Source organism: Canis lupus, chromosome 4 (assembly GCF_003254725.2).
Source record: "Canis lupus dingo isolate Sandy chromosome 4, ASM325472v2, whole genome shotgun sequence".
In the NCBI taxonomy this organism is placed as follows: domain Eukaryota; kingdom Metazoa; phylum Chordata; class Mammalia; order Carnivora; family Canidae; genus Canis; species Canis lupus.
Window position 1 is genome coordinate 36,855,057 of NC_064246.1, and position 20,991 is coordinate 36,876,047.

Sequence of the window (20,991 nt, forward strand, 5' to 3'; positions counted from 1 at the left end):
TGTTGACTCGGAGACAAAAAGAGGCCAAGAGCAAGAGTGACAGTGGGACAGCTGCCCAGACTTCCCTAGACATTGACAAGTAAGTAAGTATGCTGTGTTGTCAGAGCACTTTTAACATAGTATTGTTTGGACTAAATAAAAAGATCTATTCCTCTCTTACCCTGGGTTTCTTTGGCCTTCCAATCACTTCATTACTTTGGTGTCTGAAGTTATTTTTCTTATTCCCAGTTTATGTCAGTGCAGGTAGCCTCTGTATTTTTTTTAATTACCCTAAAAAAGTCTTGCCACTAATTCCATTTGCTCTTAGCTTTCTGTTTTCTTTGAATTTGTGTATTTATGTTTGGTACTTTTGGGAAGTGGTGAGCTATTTTGCAATGTAATGGTACAGAAGTTTAGTTGCAAAAGGTTCGACAGTATAGTGACTTCCTTGGGTTGTGAGTTGCAGCTTGACTAAGAAAGTACATTCTAAGGAGTAGTTCAGTATAAGTGATACCTCCTGAAAGTAAAGACATTACCAGCAATACATTAAAGCAGTTAGTCATTAGGCAGAAATGTCTATCTTTGAAATATAGATTTTAGACCTGAAATTGCAAGTCTGCTTTCCCTAATCCAGTTGAGCAGAGCTGATCATTTGTTCCCTTTGGATTCTTGTCATATCGACATTCCTCTAGGATTGTATTCATCCCACCATATTGCAGTAATTTTTTTTTCCTTTTTGATATTTCTGTCTCGCTGGGTAGGCTGTGAATTATTTGAAGGCAGATATTTGCCTTCATTCATGTTTATATCCTCAGCGTCTAATAAAATGCGTTTGAGACAGCAGTAACAGTAATAGCTGTTTGTCGAACACCTAATGTTATGTGCTACTGTGCTAAGTGTTTGATTTACTTAGTAACTCTCACAATAGCTGATAGGATACTTTTTTAAAAATAGATAACCAGTTATTTATAATTTCCCTTCAAATTCTTTAAGATCGTGGCCAGAATTGGCAAAGACTACCTGACTCAAAAACCTAGGCTCCTTCCATAGTGCTGCTGTCTCTCAGCAGAGAGGATTAATATATGGTTTTTGTATTAATTCATAAATCTTGTTTTTTATTGTTTTTTTTTTAATTCATAAATTTTGAAAAGTACACTCGTCTAGCTTTTCTCATTAGGCAGTTTTGTTCTGTTTTCAAAGACCCCCAGAGAAAGTTTTCCTTAGAGCTAATTCAGCTCTCCATTTTCACTGATGCTCAATAAACCTTACTTCAAGGACACAGTTTCCTCTCTTTATACAGATTCTGCTGTTATAAAAAAGATAAAAATAACTATGTATATGAAGTTATGCAAAAGTCTCTGGCAAAACCACATGGTTTTGGTAACTTCCTAGTTGATGTTGCAGGTTGTAGAATTAAGGAAGTCAGCATACAGACTTGATTTACTAATCAGACAAGTTCATCCACCCTGGTAAAAATGTCATCTTGATTTAATGCTCTTGGTGTTCCCTTTTCTGTCTAAATTTTAACTTCCCTTTGAAAAAACTATTACACTTAATTTCAAAAGAGTTTGACAGAATATTTTATGTCTGAAGAGCAATCACCATTGTTTGAGATAGTTAGAAGAGCTGAGTTCATTACCATCTCACTGCTGCAACAGCAGGGTACAGAGAAACAGTCAGGGAAAACCGCTAATCACTCAGTCCTTTTGATTAGCATCGGGTTAGTTTTATTGGTGATCCTGCTGAGTGAATCTGCATTGGTTGACATGTCTTTTCCACAGAATAACGTAGAAACACAGTTGACAGGATAACATAAAAACACAATTTGAGACATATACAGGAGCCCAGGAGCAAAAGCAAATCTTAAAACTGCTCTTTTTTCTTTTGATTGGCTAGGAATGAGAAGTGTTATCTCTGTAAATCCCTGGTCCCATTCAGAGAGTACCAGAGTCATGTAGAGTCCTGTCTCCAGCTTGCCAGGGGTGACCAAGGAGCTGGACCTGAAGAGAGTGGGAAGTTATGCTCAGCTATAGAGGAAAAGCAACAGCATCAGCTGAGGAACCCAAAGGTATGTATGGAATGTTTTAGGAAATTCTCCAAAGTTCTTTCATATGCTTTTTTTTCTTCCTCCTTCCTTTTTTGCCTATCTAGAAATAAGATTTCATTTTAAAATTATATTTTCTTTTAATTAAAAGAAAATAAATGCTCACTGTAGGAAACATAGAAGTTAAAAAAAAAGTATAAAAAAAGTATAAAGAATTGGGAAGTTATCACCCATAATTCAGCTACTCAGAGATAACTTTTAGTATTTTGGCCTATTTTCTTTTTTCCCTATGCATTTTTAATGTAGTTGAGAACGTGTGTGTGTGTGTGTGTGTGTGTGTTGGTATAAACATTGTAGCATAAACACATTCCTAGGTTTATTTTCAAACTATTTTTAAAACTTACTCTTAATGTTTGTATTGCACAGAAGTCACTAAACCATTCTTATATTATTGGACATTCACATTCTTTCCAATTCTCTTTATTATAAGATTGTATTTGAACATTAATCTGTGTACCACTATTTCTTAGAATAGATTTCCTGAAGTGCAACTCATAGGGGAATACATATAAACATTTTGAAATCTGTTGAAACATACCACCAAATTCCTTTCTAGAAAGGATATCCAATCATATCCTCACTGCCAGGAACATATTTGAGATCAACTCTGTTTAGTACCTGTGTGTTTGGTCTTAGGAAGCTGTGAGATTTGGCCCCTGGGCACTGGGAAGATGAATGTGCTTTCTGGGCTTTGCAATTAGAGATCAGAAAGAGCAAGTGTTGGTTTAGAGATCAAAAATAAAGCAGCAGCTCCATATTGCTTACTGACAGCAATCACTGCACACGAAGGTAGAAAAGCCATTATCTGTCATGACAGAAGAAAGGGACCCCTGTACGAATGGGGTGATTTCGAGGTAGTGATTTGGAGTTGGGGCTTATAGATAAGTGCCTGTATCATAGAGCCAGTTTATTCTTCTGGCATCACTACCTCTAGAAGCTACCTTGAAACTGTTATTTTCTATTTTAAATCTCTCCAAATCCATCATAAGTCAAAGGCTACTGTTCTTTAATATAATCTTAGTGGGATAATTTGCCTTGACTCTGGTTACCCATTCTTGGTATGAAGATAAATTCTGTTCATCATCACAGTTTGTGTTTTTACATGTATACCCTCATTTGTTAGAAAGCATAAGACTTTCCCAGATCTATGTCCTACATTTCTTCTCTCCTGGAGACAGATGTGATCTGGGCTAAGGAAGTTATATTTTAGATTCTCTGTCGTGAGATAATCCTTTCATCTGTTTTTCTCTGTCATAGGAAAAAAACCACAGTGAAGGCCGACTCCTCAGTCTCTTGGAGCAGTCTGAACACAAGACTGCAGGTGAAGACCCCAGGACCAGTTTCGTGAGCTTATGTCGAAGGCCTTCTAATGAAAATAATGACTGCCAACTCACTGTTTGTTGGAGTTATGTGGGTGTACATTTGACCCATTGGCCAGACTTTGAGACTCAGTCTAGGTTATATCTCCCTAAAGATGATGAGGACATACCCTGTCTTACTCATCATGTGTTTCATTTCAGGCTTTATAGAGCCTGAACTTTCAGAACTTCCTGTAAAGGGGGAATTTTTTTTCCAAATCACAGGGGAATGACATAAACCCTGAGTATCTTATAAGGGAACAGGCTTAAAAACCAGACATGCAGACATTTCTTCCTCCTCCTAATGCTTTGTGCATCATTGGTTACTTTTAGTTTAGTGTCCCAACCTACACTCCTGGGAGATTGTAGAAAGTAACTCTGTTTCTCTGTGCCTAGTATTTAGGAAGCAGTAGAGTGGATTGGTTAGCAGCATTGCATAAAGTTAAAATAATACTGACTTCATAGATTTTAAGAATTATATATAGTAAAGTTCCAAACATATTCCCTGGCATAAATAGGCTCTTGATAAATGTTAGGTGCTATTATTACTGTTGTTATTAGTTGCTGTTGTTAAAATTCACTAGATACAGATGGAAGAGGAGCTTTTACTTACGCCTGGTGAGATTTGCTTACCTTCTAGTTCTGATAGTTCATTGCCACTAAGCAAATCTGTTTTGCCTTCTGATGACTATAAAAAGGCAGCCTCTCCCTGCTGCCTCTAGACCAGCATGTTGCAAATCTCTGCAGGTGGCAGATTTCCCTTGGCAGCTCCTTGTTCCGCAAGTCCAGATTTGAAGTAGATTATTCAGAGGTTGTTCATTCAGAAGTGTTCACCTTATACTTTTGACACAACTGAGCCTGTTAGATGCTAATGCTCACATTTTATGGGGATGGGGATCTGAGCTACCTGTATAAGACTGATGAAAAAACAGCACCCAGAACACAGGAAGCATATGAGCAGAGAGAAGTGGTATGATTACAACACTGTTAACAACATTATTTTTTTTTCTCTCTCTTCTTACAGATGCAGAAATAAAGACCAAGTCTTCAGAAACAGGCTTCAGGTGAATTAGGGCATACGTTGAAGTATGGCTGTCAGCAGTTCTAGAAAAGTACAGACCAGGTCCTGGGTTCTGTGTATAGTGGATATTAAGCTAGAAATCACCACGGAACTGTGTGACTTCTCTTATGATACCCCACCCCCCAATATATCTGGGCTAAGAATTGGATGGCTAGTTCAGTTTCATGGTGTTAAAACAGGCAGAATCAGAGTTGTGACTTATTCTTGCCTCCTAACCCTGGTTTTCCAACCTAGATTTCAAGATGTTTGGGAATTTGGCAAAAAAATAATTTTAAAAAAGTTTGGGAATTTGGGTATGAATTCTCATTCTCTCACTATCTGTTGTGTGGCTTTGGGTATATAATTTACCCAATGTCCTTATCTTTGAAAGGGGAATGATAGTGCTCATCTGGTTGGATTATTACAAAGATTATATAAAATAATGATGTGTAAAAGCCCTTGTACAATGCATGACACAAAACTTAGTGCTTTTTAGTAGGTGTATCCTGAATTCTGGATTTTTTCCCCCTTCTCTCTAGGATGCCCTCACCAGGGATGGAAGAGGCAGGCTGCAGCAAAGAGATGCAGAGTTCCCTTGCACATCTCGACTTAAATGAGTCTCCCATCAAGTCTTTTGTTTCCATTTCAGAAGCCACAGATTGCTTAGTGGACTTTAAAAAGCAACTTAACGTTCGGCAAGGTAGTCGGACACGGACCAAAGCAGGCAGAGGAAGAAGGAGAAAACCCTGAATTTCTAGGGTCCAGACACCGACAAAACCATTAGCAATAGGGGTGGGCCGTGTCATTAAGTCTTAGTGGCTTCTGTTTCATTGTTGAACAAGTTTTTTGGCCCTTCAGTTTTCACCACCAGCACCAACTCAGCATTCTTGTTTTGATGTTTTCTATAAGCTATACAGACAATTGTGTATAGTATTCTGTTTTATAACAGTCTGGATTCACTTATAGTTAAAAGAAAATTTAAATATATTTATGTTTGTATGAAATCTTATTTCAATAAGATGGAGATCTTCCCTTTTTTCCTCTGTGTTGCAGGGCTTGGGATGGGAATATTTAAATTGTGGAGCCAGTTCTGAGACTCCTAAATTACATGTTTCCTAATTAATTCCATTACTGTTTTTTGACATACTGCCTATATTCATTGAGTGTATAGTGCACAATTCTGAGCACTGCATGGTTACTCCCTTGACCTTTTCTGATATCATTGTGGAAGATGCCAAGACATCAAATCCTGCTTCTTATTTTACTATCCCTACCATTCAGCGACCTGTCACTTCATCTTGCTGCCTCACATAGTTAAGAGTTCTCAGCTGGAGCATAGGACCTTTGAGGGATATCTCTGGCCATTCTTACAAGGAGTTTGTAAGTGAATGCTCTTATTATTTCCTATGCAATTATTTTTCCTCCTAGATTAACCAGTGGCAATACCAAGCATATTCATCTATTAAAACCAAGATTAGTTCTTTGCTGTCAAAGGTCATAGGAGCAATAGGAAATAACTTCTATTTCAGTATATTTGTAGAGGAGTGCACATTCTTGACCACATTGCCCAGGAGCTTTCAGTGTAGAACAGAGATGTGGTCTGTCTGCAGCGTACTTACAGACTCCAAAGATGAGAGGATGTCAAATGGCAGAAGCAACTACCTGAGGGAGATGACCAAACAGGATTCTAAGAAAGCTAGCGTTGGCTCAAGATGATTTGAAGATATAATAAAAGACTGTGGGAGGTGGCTACTGAGCACGAAAGGATCCTGGGACAGGATAAATAGGGGCACCACTCAGACTAACTTCTGATTCATCAAGTTCAAAGTTACCTTTTTCTTGATTATAAGATGAAAATGAGGTATGTGTTAGACTTGGGGGTTCAGAGATAGCTAGGGTGGAAGGTACAGCATAAGCTTTTAAGGTACTGTTTCTTACCTATGCCATTGCACACAAGCTCTTTGAGTTAAAAGAAGGCAGAATGGCAGGCACACTATTTCTTCCATGTTTTGGTGCTGGATGGCACTGACCTTTTGACCAGCATCACGTAAATAACAGGTATTATTTTTTGAGGAACTACTGTGGTTTAGATAATGTATGTACCTTCATTTAATCCTCACAGCAACTCTGTGAGGTAGGTAGTATCCTCCCTAATTTTCAGGTGAGGAAACAAAGGCTCAGAGGAATAAATAAAGCCACTTTTTTGTCCATGGCAGTGAGATCACAGTGCTCCTCATATTCAGTCCTAAAGAAAATGCTTTGACTCTAGTGTTTTCCTTCTAACAAAAAGTAGTTTATTAGTTCTGTCCCATCAACTTAATTCTCACTAATCTCTCTCATTAAATGGCAATTTATTGGAGGTAGAACATTATAAATGGGATAGTATGTTTATCTCTGCCTGAAGAGGAAAAAAAGGGGAAAGGCTGATTCTAGAAAGCTAATTTTTTAGCTTAAAATTGCACAGTCTCCCTAGAACATGTGTCAGTGGCAAATTGTTGGAGGAGAGTATGGGTCAACAGCACCAGGACCAATAGGCTTTCTTGTTAGCTAGTGGGGAGTCAGGGGGAAACAGCTTTCTCCAGTGCCCTCTGCTGCCCTACCCCTTTGCCCCCTCCTCCCACTCCAGTGTCCCTATCTTTGGTAAAGGCTGCTTGTTGGCTTTTTGTTTTATTCTCCATGTGTCAGTGGTCCTGTAGGAGAGGCATTAGTGAGACAAGTCAGTGGAAAGAGTATCACATCAGACTGAATCTGACCCCTGCTTCTGATACAGGTTAACCCCTCTGAGACTTAGTTTCCTTGTCCATAAAATGGGAAAATCATACTTAACGGGGTTCTAAGATAATGGGTATAAATTCACAGTATCTGTCTCATGAAGAAGATGAATAAGTGGCAGCAGTTATTAATGTGATGCCAGTTTTGTATGTCATAAGTTGTGTTAGGGTGAGAGATGATAAAGCCAGAGAGGGATGGGATGCAGATGCAAGAGGAGACGGTTCATGTAGTGAGCGCTTAACTTCGTTAGCTTCATCAACTACTAGCCTTCCACAACAAGCTTGAGTCCTTGGGAATTTAGAGCTCACCTACAACCCCTAGGTTTTGGGTTGTTTTGTTTTTGTTTCTTCTGAAAGATGGCGAGCAGATGATCTGCTGGTATTACCAACTCTTGTTGGAGAGCTGGAAGTCTCCATGAACTTCATAAGCTATTACCATAAATTGGGAAAGAGGAGTTATTTGTGTTAGGCATTGTGGTTGTGTAATTTCCTTTCATCCTTACAACAGCCCTCTAGCAGAGGCTGTGCCTTGCCCATTTCCCCTGGGCACTCACCATTCTATTACATACTCACAATGTCCTATTGCAAGAACTTTCCACTCGCTGCCTTAGCATGTCTCTAGACTTGTGTGTGGCACAGGCTGGGAAAGCTAGGACTTAAGCCCCTGAGGCAGTCCTCAGCTAGTGAAAAATGGAAGTTGGAGGATAAATACTTGAGCCTCATTCCCCACTAGAGTTCCCAGAGTTCCTCTGTGGGATTGAGCCTCTGTAGCTCCCAGCAGCAACTTAATTATGGTATGTGTTCTGTTGGTTTCCTTTTATTCCTACCTCATTTCCAGCTCTGTTGTCAGTGGTTTCTGGATCAGGGCTGGGACTAGGGTAAGGGACCCTCACCACATAAGGGCAGAGTTGGCACTTATGTGATGGTATGAGGGCCTTTTTACATTTTGTAGATAGGCATTCATAAGCATCACCCTAATTCTAGCCTGGCTGGGATTGCTTCCCAGTTAAGGTATTTGCACTCAAATTAGGTCTGCCTCTGGGGAAACCCAAACTAAGGCAAATCCTATGGAGAAATTAGTCTCCGTGTTTTATCCTTGGAAAACTGAGGCCCAGAGAATTGAAGAGATTTGCCTAATGTCATACAGCTGGTAAATGGGATGGGATTTGAACCCAGGTCTGCCTGACACTAGAGCTGATGCTCTCTGTACTTCACTACACTACCTCCTGCATCTCACTTGAGTGCCAAAACTCAACGGAAATTTTAAGTTTGGATGGACTCATTCTCACCTGTGAGGCAGAATAGCTTTAGCCTTAAGTTGATTTAGTAGATAGAAATTGGGCTGAGGGGAAGGCAGTAAGTGGGTGGTAGTACCATTGGGAAGATAGAAGAATATATAAACCCAGAGTGGAAAGGCTGCTAAAGCCATATGCACCAGGAAGGAAGAGGTTACTTATTTCCTCTCAGTTTCTAAAGCCCTGGACTGGGGCACCTGGGTGGCTCAGTGGCTGAGCATCTGCCTTCAGCTCAGGTCGTGATCCCGGGGTCCTGGGATCGAGTCCCATATCAAGCTCCTTGCAGGGAGCCTGCTTCTCCCTCTACCTATGTCTCTGTGCCTCTCTCTCTCTCTCTCTTTCTCTCGTTCTCTCTCACCAATAAATAAAATCTTAAAAAAAAAAAAAAAAAGCCCTGGACTATTGAAGTTATAGCTCTTTGATTTAACAAAAATTAACTGATATCTATTACATGTTAGGTCTAAATCCTGGGCCCTGGGGCTCAAAGGATGAGAAAAAGAAACATTCTCTGGAAGCACAGTACAGCGGGAAAAGACAAACATAAACAGAGGATTTTTTTTCTTTCTTTTTTTAAGTAGGCTCCATACCCAGCATGAAGTCTAACTTGGGGCTTGAACTCATAGCCCTGAGATCAAGACCTGAACTGAGATCAAGAGTTGGATGCTCAACTGAGCTATCCACGTGCCTCTAAACAGATGATTTTAATATACTTGTCAATGAAATGATATAAGCCCATCTGAGACACTGGGATCAATAGACCACACTCAGCTGGGGTCAGGGCTAAGAGGAGCTCATCAGGAAAGGCTCCACAGCATTGGTAGGGACTGAAATATACTTTAGAGGATAAGGAAAAATTAGGTGAAAAGGCTAGACAGGGCAAAGGGGGAGGTTATTCCAGATAGATCAGCATGAATAAAGACTAAACAAGAAGCAGCTTGATGGGTATAGGAGATCTGCAAGGCACACCTGGCATAAAAGGATGTGGGGGGGGACAGTGGGGAACTTATAAGCCTGTGTGCTTGGCTCCTGGGCACTATCTGCTGTGAGAAGCAAGCCTGTGAACAGCTGAGTAGGGAGAGCCTGGCACCTAGCCCAACACTGGCTGCAACCCACCTTACTCTGACCTGACCACCAATTCTCATTCCTTAGTTCCTTCTGGACAGCTGGAGATTGGTACTAAGGGGCTATGAGGGAGGCTTGTTAGATTTTTTTTTTTTAAATTTATTTATTTATGATAGTCACAGAGAGAGAGAGAGGCAGAGACACAGGCAGAGGGAGAAGCAGGCTCCATGCACTGGGAGCCCGACGTGGGATTCGATCCCGGGTCTCCAGGATCGCGCCCTGGGCCAAAGGCAGGCACCAAACCACTGCGCCACCCAGGGATCCCGAGGGAGGCTTGTTAGGAGGTGTCCTTCTTGTTGGTCAGTGGCCAGTGTCCCTATCTTTGGTAAGGGACAAGGGTAAGTTCTCTGAAGAGAACTGTTGGCCACTGCTATGCCTCTGCTACAGCCAGGGCTGTCACAGGTGCTTACAGATCTCAGGCCCAAGGCATTTCTACCCTCCACAGGCCCAGACACAGACCTTCCCTGACACTCTGCCTAGGGTGCTGGGACCCCTGCTCCTGGAGAAATAGATACAGGACTTCAAGAAACATGGATGAAGAATCCTGGCGTTACTTGTCAGGGACATATCCTTACCCTGGCCCGGACGACTGTGGACTCTGGCTGTCAGCATGAATCACATTCAGTTCCATATTCTCTCCCAACTAGACAAAGCTGAGAGAGACAAGCCCCAGGCTAGGCAGGATGTTATGTTATGGGTGATGGCCACTCTGTCCTCCTTATTCCCACCCCAGTTTTCCTGTCTTTCAGAGCCTATATGTCTGATTGATACCCAGTGAAATGTGCAGCAGGGCTGATAATCTGGTGTGTTTTCAGGCCCAGTCATGCCAAAACTAATACAAGAGCCACCAACCCTGGTCTCCATCCTGGTATATGGAACCATGTTCTGCCTATAGATAATGGTAGGGTTAACTGCTAATGAGATAGCCCAAAGTTTAAAAATATCTGCTCACCAATTTCCTGGAAATTAAAATTGGTGTAGTATGTCTTGTCTCCTATCATGGTGAGTGTCTTAGGCTGTTCAGATTTCTATAACAAAGTACCACAGATTGAGTGGTTTATAAAAAACAAATTTCTCACAGTCTGGATGCTGGAAGACTTTGATCAAAGTGCCAGCATGGTTGGGTGAGAGCTCTTTTCCAGGTTTCAGACTCCCAACTTCTTGTATCCTCTCATGGCAGAAGGGGCAAGGTTGATCTATGGGGCCTTTTTTATGAGGGCACTGATCCCATTTATTAGGGCTCTCCCCTTATGACCTAATCACTTTTCAAAGGCCCCATCTAAAGTCTTCACCTTGGGCATTAGGTTTTCAACATAAGAATTTGGGGAGGGGGTATAGATATTCAGACCATAGAAGTGGTCATAGTGACACCCCAAGGTTCTAGGCATTCAAGAAGACTAGTTTGGGGAAAACCAGCTTATGGCCAACAACTCTACTGTAACCTGAGATTCCCCTTCCCCTTCTTGTAGAGAAGACCTAAAGTATGAACCTACTCCCCATTCACCCCCACTGGGCCTACCATCTCAAGGCTAGACTCCACAGTCTGGCTGTCACCTCCCCCATCATATATCCCCACCTACATGTATCTTCTTTAGGTCTTCAGAGCTGAACTCCTTACCGTAAAGACTGGACGCTTGGAGCCCTTGTGCTCCATGATTTTGTACATGCTCTTCTCTTTGTTAAGGATCACTTCTGCCAGCATACTGCTATTCTTCCTTCAAAGCTCAGCTCTTCAGATTGCCCTGCCCACTCTAGGGCAGAGTTAATCTCTTCTTCTTGTGCACCACATTGCTTCTTGCGCATTAGTACTTCAACATTTTGGGGAAATTGTCTATTGTACTGTATATCTCTCATGCTAGGCTTCTCCATCTTTCCAGAGGTGAGCCACCACCTCAAAACTCAGACTCTGAGTATTTGTAAAGTGGATGGAGCTCTAAGCATTACAGAGAGGATGTCCTAGGGTCCTTGACCTGGTTCAGGGCTCCAGCTTCCTGCAGTCATCTTGCTTAAGTTTGCACCATAGCCTGCCTGCCCTGTGCTTCTCTTAGGGCAGACTCAGAAGGAAGTGCACCTTCCTGAATTAACTGTTGTCTAGTTAGTAGTGTCCAAGAAAGAGGGTGGGACATTACAACTCGGGCGACCCATTTTATTTTTGGATGCAAACCAGGTCAGTGGAATGCCTCACACTGAGAGAGAAGAGCTCACGCCTAAGGAAAGTAACCAACTACTTCTCCCAGGTAAGACCCTCCTCTAATTCCTGCTTACTTTGGCCCCAGCCCCTCACCTCCATCTCTCCAGCTTGGCCCACGCTAGTGGAGTAGAGGCTGGAATGACTATGCCAGCTGGTCCTTGATGATAACTCCCATCCTTGGCAGGGGGCCCTGGGATCTTTTTCAGAAGGATGGCTCACCTCATGTATCTGATGCAGCTGAGTTAAGCTAAGAGCCCAACTGTTACTCAAACCTGTGCAGACCCTGGCTGGATTCTGGGAATCTAGTGATGTGGGAGACATGTTTCTCCCCACCAGGCTCAGCTCAAAGAGGCAGACATGAGAACATTTACTGTGAGCATAAATACTGAGGTTTCTTGGGGGAAGCTTCATAGTCTCTGGCATGTAGAAGTACTGAATAGATGATAGAAGAGTGAATGAATAAGAGAGTAAATGAATGAAAGAATGATTGAGTTAGCTGGGCCTCAAAAGGAGAGTGAAAGGTTACTCTGTGTGTAGTCATTGGCCCTTCCTACAATTTTAATTGCTTCAGTTACTCTATTTTTCCCTTGAAACAGACCCATAACATTTGTGAAGTTAACATTCCTGTTTGATAGATTTGGAAATTAGACATGTGTGACTTCGAGAAAATTTGTTGGAAACTGATTTCTTAATTCTCTGATTAAGGACCTTCCCCCCAAATTTTTCAAAGCTCTATTAGCACCTACTTATGTGAAACCCTGTGCTGGGGTGAAGATGCAGATGACTCAGACCCAGTGGTTCCAAACTTGAGGAACACCATAAACAAAGGCTGGACAGCAAGAGACAGGGCAAAACTTGTAGTCAGTGTGGCTAGAGTATGAGGGGGAGTAGCAAGAGAGGAAGCTTAGGGTCTACAGTGCTGTGAAAAAAGAGTTTCGTACCTTTTTTTTTTTTTTTTTCTGCAATGGGAGATATCACAATGTGAAGGTTTACCTCCTTTCTTAGGGGAGATAGGGCTGGGGAATGGCATGATAAAATCTATTTTTGCACATTCTGGTGATGTGTTGGAGTTGGTAGGCAGGGAGGTGGACAGTATCAGATAGGAGGTTGTTGGAATAATCAGATGGGAAGAAGTTTTAGGGCAGTGGCAGTGGGAACCAGAGGGGTGATATATAGGAGAGCTCTTTCTGTTCTTAGCTTTTTCAGCCTGAGACCTGATTGCATAGAGGAAGTGAGGGTCAGAGAAGTAGACAGGTAGACAGGCACCTGAATAGCTGTGTGAGTGAGCAACTTCTATGCCTCCAGCCAGGGTGGAGGACAGGAAAAGTTTCGTGGGGGAAGAGTGAAGGAGAAAATAAATGTGGCTTTGACTGTGGAGTTTGAGGAACCTCTCCAGCATATAGAGAGTGATGTCTAAGAGACCATTAGAGTTTGGGATTTGGCTCAGGACGGGATTTGGGAGCCCTGACACAGAGGTTTTAATCAAACCTTGAAGATGATAGATAAGGCAACATGGAGAAGTGTGCTATGGCCAGAAGCAGGGGTGGAGTGGGGCATGTTTAAGAGGAGAGGAGAAAGTTATGAAGATTATGAGAAACTCAGGAAGGAGGCCCAAGAAAGACTGGCTGTCAAAGCCAAGAGATGAGAATTTTGCAATGAAGAGAATGCTCATGGCTTTGCCTGCTTGATAGAGGGTGGGGTTAGGGTGGGGACTAAGGAAAAGGCTGGGGTGGGGCAGTCAGAAGCTCATAGATGACCATAAGGAGGATAAATTCATGGGCATGAAGGTGGGGAGGGGTTGCAGGGGTGAGAAAGTATCTTTCCTGAAGTCTTGCTGTTATAGGAAGAGAAGTAGACTGGTTCAGTGGACAGATGCCTTCTGCCTATCTTGAGGCCTTCCCTGAAAGGTACCTGAATCAGTGAAGGCCCCCTTGGGAACTTCTTGGAACAGCAATATCACCTCTAGTTTGAATTAGCAAAATAACCAAACATTTCTATAGTCCTTTACAGTATGCAAAGGATTGCCAGAACTATAAACTCCTTTAATCCTCATAGGAACTGAATTTTTGTTCTGTTATAGAGGAGGAAATTGAGGCTTATAGAGTTTTGATTTGGATTCAACTAAATAAATCTGAAGGCATACTCTGTGCAAGGTTCTTTTGCTCTCATTATTTCATTCGCCCCACACAGCTCTTCAAAATATGTTGGTCCCCATTTGGCAGATGAAGAAAATTAGGCCTCCACATTGGAGACCTGGTACTAAGTGCTTTTTGGAGAGCTGGGTCCTTGACTCTGAGCACAGAGGTCTTTATATTCTGTATCACTATACCTTCCAAAACCCACATTGTGTTGCACATTACATTTCCCAAAGCATTCTTCGAGTCTTAATTCATTTAATTCTCACAACAACCTTGTAAAGATAGATATTTCCTCCCAGATGAAGAGACTGAAATTAAAAGAAGTCATAAATGACCTGTCTGAAGTTATGCCACTAGTGGAACCCTCTCTGAAGTGCAGATCCATCCCTGTCCACTTCTCTCTTCAGGATGAAACTTGTACACCTTAGCTTGGTATAAAGGCTATCCGTAGTCCAGCCTGCCTGCTTTTCTAACAGTTCTTTGGCCCCTTCTTACCTCACACCCTTTGTTCCAAACCTCTAGAACATCCCTGAACTCCCAAGCACAGTCGCAGGTCCATCTCTATTATTGTCCATGTCAACTGTACTGTGATTGTTGGTAAGGCTGTGAGATCCCTCAGGGCAAGGCCTACATTGCTTTGTACTCCAACATTTGTCATAGTAGGCATCAGGAACTGGTGAAGGAATGACAGAACGAATAAATGACATTGGGATTAGAAATCAGCCTTCCCAGTGCTCTGTTAATACATGTGCTTCTGGAAAATGGGGGTCTTCTGATTGATTACTAAAGGATCATTGATGGTTAGAGGTTCTGAGTTCTGCCTACAGCTTTCTTCCTGGTTCCCTTCTGAAGGAAGAAAGTTAAGGGCCACAGCCTCTGCAGGCCTGTAGACTATGTGGTTCACTTGGGCTGTCCCTTTCTTCCTACAGGTGGCCACCCTCCAATGTGGAACCACATGGACTCCATTGGGCCAATAGGGTTGCCGCACAGGGAAGGAGTCCCTGGCTGCTCCCAGGAGGGCTTGCCCTACCCCTCAAACAGCTCTGAGCTGGTAAGTTTGGCCTATTCAAGGCTGTCAAGAGCAGGATCAGTTGAAGATGCCATGGGCTTTCAGCCATGCAACCCTTTCTAGTTCACCAAGCCTTTCATTTAAAAAAAAAAAATTATTAATTTATCCATGAGAGATGCAGAGAGAGAGAAGCAGGCTCTATGCAAGGAGCCCAATGTGGGACTCGATCCTGGGACTCCAGGATCATGCCCTGAGCTGAAGACAAAGACGCTCAACTGCTGAGCCACCCAGGTGTCCCTCACTAAGCCTTTCAGATCTGATCTAGTAGCTCTCTCCTTTGTGGCCCCACACAACAGCAAGGTGAAGATTATCTTCTCATTTTATAGCTGAGGAAAAGGAGGCATAGAGAGGTGAACCGATTTGAGTTTTAACTCATGACAGGAGACTGAGCTGAGGTATTTCAGTTCCAAAGGTATTACTTTTGCGACCTTGCTACACAGGTGCTGTCCCTACCCTGAATGGGTTGACATAGTCTAGAAATGTCTTGGGGTTTTCTGGTAGAAAGCTGTATTCTTTTTTTTTTAAATTTTTATTTATTTATGATAGTCACAGAAAGAGAGAGAGAGAGAGAGAGAGAGAGAGGCAGAGACATAGGCAGAGGGAGAAGCAGGCTCCATGCACCCGATCAGCCCGACGTGGGACTCGATCCCGGGTCTCCAGGATCGCACCCTGGGCCAAAGGCAGGCGCCAAACCACTGCGCCACCCAGGGATCCCGAAAGCTGTATTCTTAAGGCTTCCACTATTTCCACTATTTCTCTAGTCACTCCTGCACATCTCCCTCCCTTCAATATAGCCACTGCAATCAGGCACACAGAGATGATTTCAATGCTGAACTCAACTTGGAGGTTATTCTGCATCATAGTTCATATGCCTCAGGTTAGCTCAGACTGTTTCTCTTTTCTGTCATCTTGACTAAGATTTAGAAACTCTTGCATATCACACCATCAAGCAGGAAACACTTGTGTAAGTCTGTTTCCTCATCAGTAAAATGGAGGAAAATAAAGTCTAATCCTTCCACCCCCTGGAGGATTAAGTGAGCTAATGGAGATAAAGGACCTACACAGAGGAGGCATCTATGAAAGAGTTCTTGAATTGTTCCCTGCTGTTTCTTTAGTTTTCCAGCTTGTTCTGACATCTTCTGGACTTGGCTTGCTGCCCAAACTGTGGGGGAATCACCCCTCACTGCATTTCATTCTCCCACTTCACTCTTGTCCAGTTTCTGCCCCAGATCCTGCTGTAAACATTTCTTTTGCATGTAACTCACGGCTGGGCCACAGAAGTGAGAAATGACATGGCCCCTGACACTGGGGACTCAGAGGGCTTCTGAGTATTATTATTTTCTCAGTCCTATTCCAGGACTACACAACCAGGAAAAGTGGCAGGGCAAGGACTCAGATGTAAGTTTTCTCATCCTATGGGGTTTCTTTACTGCAACCTTCATCAGCTTTGGGTTCATTTCAGGTGAAATTCCATTCATGTGGAAACACCTCTTCAGCCAGATCTGGGTTCAAATCCCATTCTATCCCTTAATAGCTGCTTGATTATGCAGATGACTGTCTCTCTCTGAGCCTCAGTTTCCTTATTTATAGCATAACATAGGAATAACCCTTCCTGGTGTGCATGGCTGCTAGAAGCATCTCCTATAATGTAAACATGGAACTGAACATTTGACACTCCAGTTAGGATCATTTGCTTCCTTAGGGATCTATTTTCCACTCTATTTCTAAAGCAGAGGTGAAACTGAGTCATCCCCATGTCCCTCACTGAATAGCCTCTTCTCCCTGGCTCCCCCTGCTTCTCTATTCAGATGTCTGAGTGGTTACTTTACAGATATGGGTCCAGTATGGGGCAGTGGATCATAGGAATGGAATTCCTGTGGGACAGGCAATGAGGACCTAGGAAAGGCTAAGCCCAGGAGAATAGAGTCTCAGGTTGGGACTCCAGCAAACCCAGGGAGGTTGCTGGCATCTCTTTGAAGGTCAGGCCAGAGGGTCCTCTGGGAGCGTTTCCACATAGAAGTAGAGTGCTGGGACTCCTTTTAGCTCCCCTACAATGGGCTACTGGTGGAGAAGAACCTGGGATGTCCCATCCTCTGCTTTCTGCCTGCCTACCTCTCCTATCATTCTGATTCACCCCTGGCTCAGCCTTCTCTCAAATCCATCCCCTTACTCTGAAGAAAATCCCTTTATTCTCTTCCCCAGATCTTCAAATGGCTTGTTCCCTTCCTCAGGGAGAACTTTTTGGACCAATATCCAAAAATACCTCTTCCTCCCCTTGGTCAGTCTCAAACTTCTATTCCTGCCTTAAAAAAAAAAGTTAACATTATGACCAGAATCATATTATATGTTTATTTGCTTCCTTTCTGCCTCTATGCTGAAATCTGAGCTCCACAAGAACAGAACTCAGCTTGTTATGCAACATATAGTGCTTAGAATAGTGTTGGGCCCCTAGTCGGGGCTCAATATCTGCAGGAAGGATGGTTGACTAATGGGAGGACTGTCCTCCATGGTGTGGCCTCCAAGTTCTCTGATGCTGAATTTACTTAGGCTCCAGAGTCAAGTGGATTGGGAAAGGGAAGTGCCTAAACTTGAAATTTATTCACACATTTGTTCACTCTTTTGCTCATTCGATGAGTGACAACTCACTGAGCAGCTCACCTCTGGGAAATGGGCAGCTAGAGTAAATCAGTGGTATGACAGGAGAGAAGTCTCCCTAAACCCTGAATACCAAGAAGTGGAAGGGGCAGGGGACATAGGGATCTGATAAGGAGCTGCCAGAAAATGAAGTAGGAGGAGGGAGGTGGGTGAGTCTCCCCTTCAGGAAGGCGCCTTCTGAGAATGTGGGAACTAAGTATGGGCTGTATGCAGCAAGAGAGCCGAGGTGTGTAAAGAGGTGAAGAGTGGGGTTGGGTAGGTGCTGGGGAGACCAGTAAGGCTCAGAGAAGGCTCAGGCAAGGCTCTAGTCAGCCCCTGGGAAAGCCAAGGGAGGTGCTGGTCTGGACTGGTAAAGGGAGGAGCAGGCTGGGTAAGGCAATCCTGGTTGGAGTCAGAAAATTTGGTTGGCAATGGGACTCTTGCCCGGATATTAGCCTGTTTCTCCCCAGGTGTTGGAGTGTCTACAGCAGTTCAAGGTGACGGAGACACAGCTGCAGCAGATCCAAGCCAGCCTCCTGGACTCTATGGAGCAGGCACTGGGGGGTCAGGCCAGCCCTGCCTCTGCTGTCCGGATGCTGCCCACATACGTGGGGTCCATCCCACATGGCACTGGTGGGTGACATAGACTAAGATGGATGGCCAGGCCCAGGGAGAGAGTTCTGATCTCGGGGAGGGAACAGTTTCTTATCCCTCTTTCCATTAAGGTTCCCAATTCTAATCTCTAATGAGATGTTGCAGTCCTTGGGGGTGTCTCTGGGAGGCAGAGGGCTTGGTCTCACCAGCTGCATGTCCTTCTGTGCCCTGTTTGCCCCAGAGCAAGGAGATTTTGTGGTGCTGGAGCTGGGGGCCACAGGGGCCTCACTGCGTGTTCTGTGGGTGACCCTGATGGGCACTGGGGGGCATAGGATGGAGCCCCGGAGCCAGGAGTTTGTGATCCCCCCAGAGGTGATGCTGGGTCCTGGTCAGCAGGTGAGAGCTCACTGTCTAGTCTCTGGGAACTGGCTGGGTGGCTGGGGCTCTTGTGGGCAGAGCTGAGCCCCTAATCTCTCCCACAGCTCTTTGACTTTGCTGCCCACTGCCTGTCTGAATTCCTGGATGCACTCCCCGTGGGAAAACAAGGTCTACAACTTGGGTTCAGCTTCTCCTTCCCTTGTCACCAGACAGGCCTGGACAGGGTGAGACAGAGTGGGCATGGGGACAGTGGGTGGAGCTGCAGCTCCATGAAGTCTATTGAAGGAGTGACCCAGCTTTTCTGCCCCCAGAGCACCCTTATTTCCTGGACCAAAGGTTTTAGGTGCAGTGGTGTGGAAGGCCACGATGTGGTCCATTTGCTGCGAGATGCCATCAAGAGGCATGGGGTGAGTGGAGGCAGGGGTAATGGGAGGGTGGCTTGTGTGGCCTGGGCCTGGGCCCAGCACACATAGGCTGTGCCTGGGCCTGCTTTCCTTTTCTATTTATATCCTTTATCCAGTTTAACCCTGGGGCAAATGTTGCTACCACTCCCATTTCATAGGTAAGGAGACTGAGGCTAAGAAAAGTCAAATAAATTTTTGGGACCATAAGGCAAAATAAAGATGAAAAGGCTTGACCCTGTCTTCAAGGACCTCACAGTCTAGTAGGAAAGCATTCTGACAGAGGATTGTCCCTGTCAGGAAGGTGGTTTCAATGACTCCGGTAGCACTGGGAAGGGCACATCAGGACTTGGGCAGGGGTTTTAAGGAGGAGTTTGCCAAGTATATAAGTTGGGACTGGGGTGGAAGGTCTATTTTCTGAGAAGGATATATGCAAAAACTTGGATGGCTGAGAAAAGTGAATCTGGATCCATCTGGACTAACTGTAGTGATGCTAGTGGAGGTAAGTCAGGGTCAAGAGGGGATGGCTTGGGAAGCTAGGTACCTACAGTGCAGTCTTCAAGGTACCATGCTTGCTCACAATCATCTTGGTCCTGTGGGGACCACTGGTGTTCTGGAGGTGATAACTGACTTTGGGAGCCTCTGAGAGCCCCAGGGCCTAAGTAGAGGGTGGAAGAGACAAGAGGGAGTGTGGGATGGAAGGAAAATCCTCTACAGGGTGGGAGGACCTAGAGTATATGTGTGGGCATGAGCACACATGTGTTTCATGGACTCTGAGCACCTCCATCAAAGCCAAGGCCTTAGTCTTGCCCATCTCCCAGGTTCCCCGCTCTGCCCACCTAGGTCAGCCATGACCTCTGCCCTCTCCATTGTCCAGGCCTACAACATCGATGTGGTTGCTGTGGTGAATGACACAGTGGGCACCATGATGGGCTGCGAGCCAGGGGTTGGGCCGTGTGAGGTCGGGCTTGTTGTAGGTGAGCCATGGGCTATTTGTGATGATGGGGGGGAGGGGGCACAGCTACCTGATGGTCAGATCCTGATGAATTCATCCCTGCCAGACACTGGCACCAATGCATGTTACATGGAGGAGGCAAGGCATGTGGCAGTGCTGGACGAGGACCGGGGCCGTGTCTGCGTCAGCGTTGAGTGGGGCTCCTTCGGTGATGATGGGGTCCTGGGACCAATGCTGACCATCTTTGATCATGCTTTGGATCGAGAGTCCCTGAATCCTGGTGCCCAGAGGTGGCCTGACCTTCTTCTCTAGGCCCTATCACTCTTCTCCCTTCCTTGCTGTTGTCCCTGAACTCAGGCCCCTCCCTCTTGCTTGTTCATAGCGTTTCCAGGTTGCATCTTGGGGGGTGCTGGCCAGGCTCAGAGAAGGAAGGGCTCAAGATCCTAGAACCCAGAGTTTTCAGCCCTTAGCCCTCTCTTATTCCTGATAGATACTTAAGCCAGAAGGGGCAGCAGGGTCTGGATAAATACCCACCTATCTCCAGGGAGGCCATTGGCTTCTGGAACCTATAGTCTGGGGGAGCCTAAAGAAAATGACTCTTCTTTTGGGGCCTTTGGAGTTGGGGCCAGGTGGGCTAAGGGCTTAATTAAAGAAAGCTCTGTCCAGCCATTCTTCCCTACCTGTAGGTTTGAGAAGATGATTGGGGGCTTGTACCTGGGTGAGCTGGTGAGGCTTGTGTTGGTTCACCTGGCCCAGCGAGGGGTCCTCTTTGGTGGCTGCACCTCCCCTGCCCTGCTGAGCCGAGGTAGCATCCTCCTGGAGCACGTGGCTGAGATGGAGGAGTAAGTAAGGAAAGCCAGTGAGCTTAGACAAGGGGCTTCTTGGCTTGGGAGAGGGGAGGATGCTCTGTCGCCCAGGTAGCCATGGGGCTGGGGGAGGGCA

General features: G+C 44.6%; 2 protein-coding genes and 1 long non-coding RNA gene across 11 annotated transcripts in view; 2 read left to right on the forward strand and 1 right to left on the reverse strand.

The window, feature by feature from the left end:
• UIMC1 (ubiquitin interaction motif containing 1) overlaps positions 1–5,488 on the forward strand; it is a 127,140-nt gene extending 121,652 nt beyond the window's left edge. For 4 of the 5 annotated variants that reach the window (XM_025435218.3, XM_049108868.1, XM_035715087.2 and 1 more), the window contains 5 exons: positions 1–79; positions 1,876–2,047; positions 3,341–3,404; positions 4,466–4,505; positions 5,041–5,488. In XM_025435218.3, coding sequence (XP_025291003.1) covers positions 1–79; positions 1,876–2,047; positions 3,341–3,404; positions 4,466–4,505; positions 5,041–5,251 — 566 coding nt within the window. In that variant the 3' untranslated portion in view covers positions 5,252–5,488. Of the gene's footprint in view, positions 80–1,875; positions 2,048–3,340; positions 3,494–4,465; positions 4,506–5,040 lie in introns of all 5 variants that reach the window. The other variant, XM_025435220.2, reaches the window with a different exon arrangement.
• LOC118354461 (uncharacterized) overlaps positions 1–11,441 on the reverse strand; it is a 50,895-nt gene extending 39,454 nt beyond the window's left edge. The window contains exon 1 of one of the 2 annotated variants that reach the window (XR_007410053.1): positions 11,308–11,441. This is a non-coding gene — a long non-coding RNA (uncharacterized LOC118354461). Of the gene's footprint in view, positions 1–4,074; positions 4,470–11,307 lie in introns of those variants that run through there. The other variant, XR_007410052.1, reaches the window with a different exon arrangement.
• Positions 11,442–11,793: 352 nt separating this feature from the next.
• Positions 11,794–20,991, forward strand: part of HK3 (hexokinase 3) — a 52,377-nt gene continuing 43,179 nt past the window's right edge. For 3 of the 4 annotated variants that reach the window (XM_049108863.1, XM_049108861.1, XM_049108864.1), the window contains exons 1-9: positions 11,794–11,926; positions 14,948–15,069; positions 18,177–18,354; positions 18,557–18,711; positions 18,798–18,917; positions 19,005–19,100; positions 19,972–20,071; positions 20,156–20,339; positions 20,736–20,891. In XM_049108863.1, the coding sequence (XP_048964820.1) occupies positions 11,866–11,926; positions 14,948–15,069; positions 18,177–18,354; positions 18,557–18,711; positions 18,798–18,917; positions 19,005–19,100; positions 19,972–20,071; positions 20,156–20,339; positions 20,736–20,891 (1,172 nt within the window). In that variant the 5' untranslated portion in view covers positions 11,794–11,865. The remainder of the gene's footprint in view (positions 11,927–14,947; positions 15,070–18,176; positions 18,355–18,556; positions 18,712–18,797; positions 18,918–19,004; positions 19,101–19,971; positions 20,072–20,155; positions 20,340–20,735; positions 20,892–20,991) is intronic. The other variant, XM_035715086.2, reaches the window with a different exon arrangement.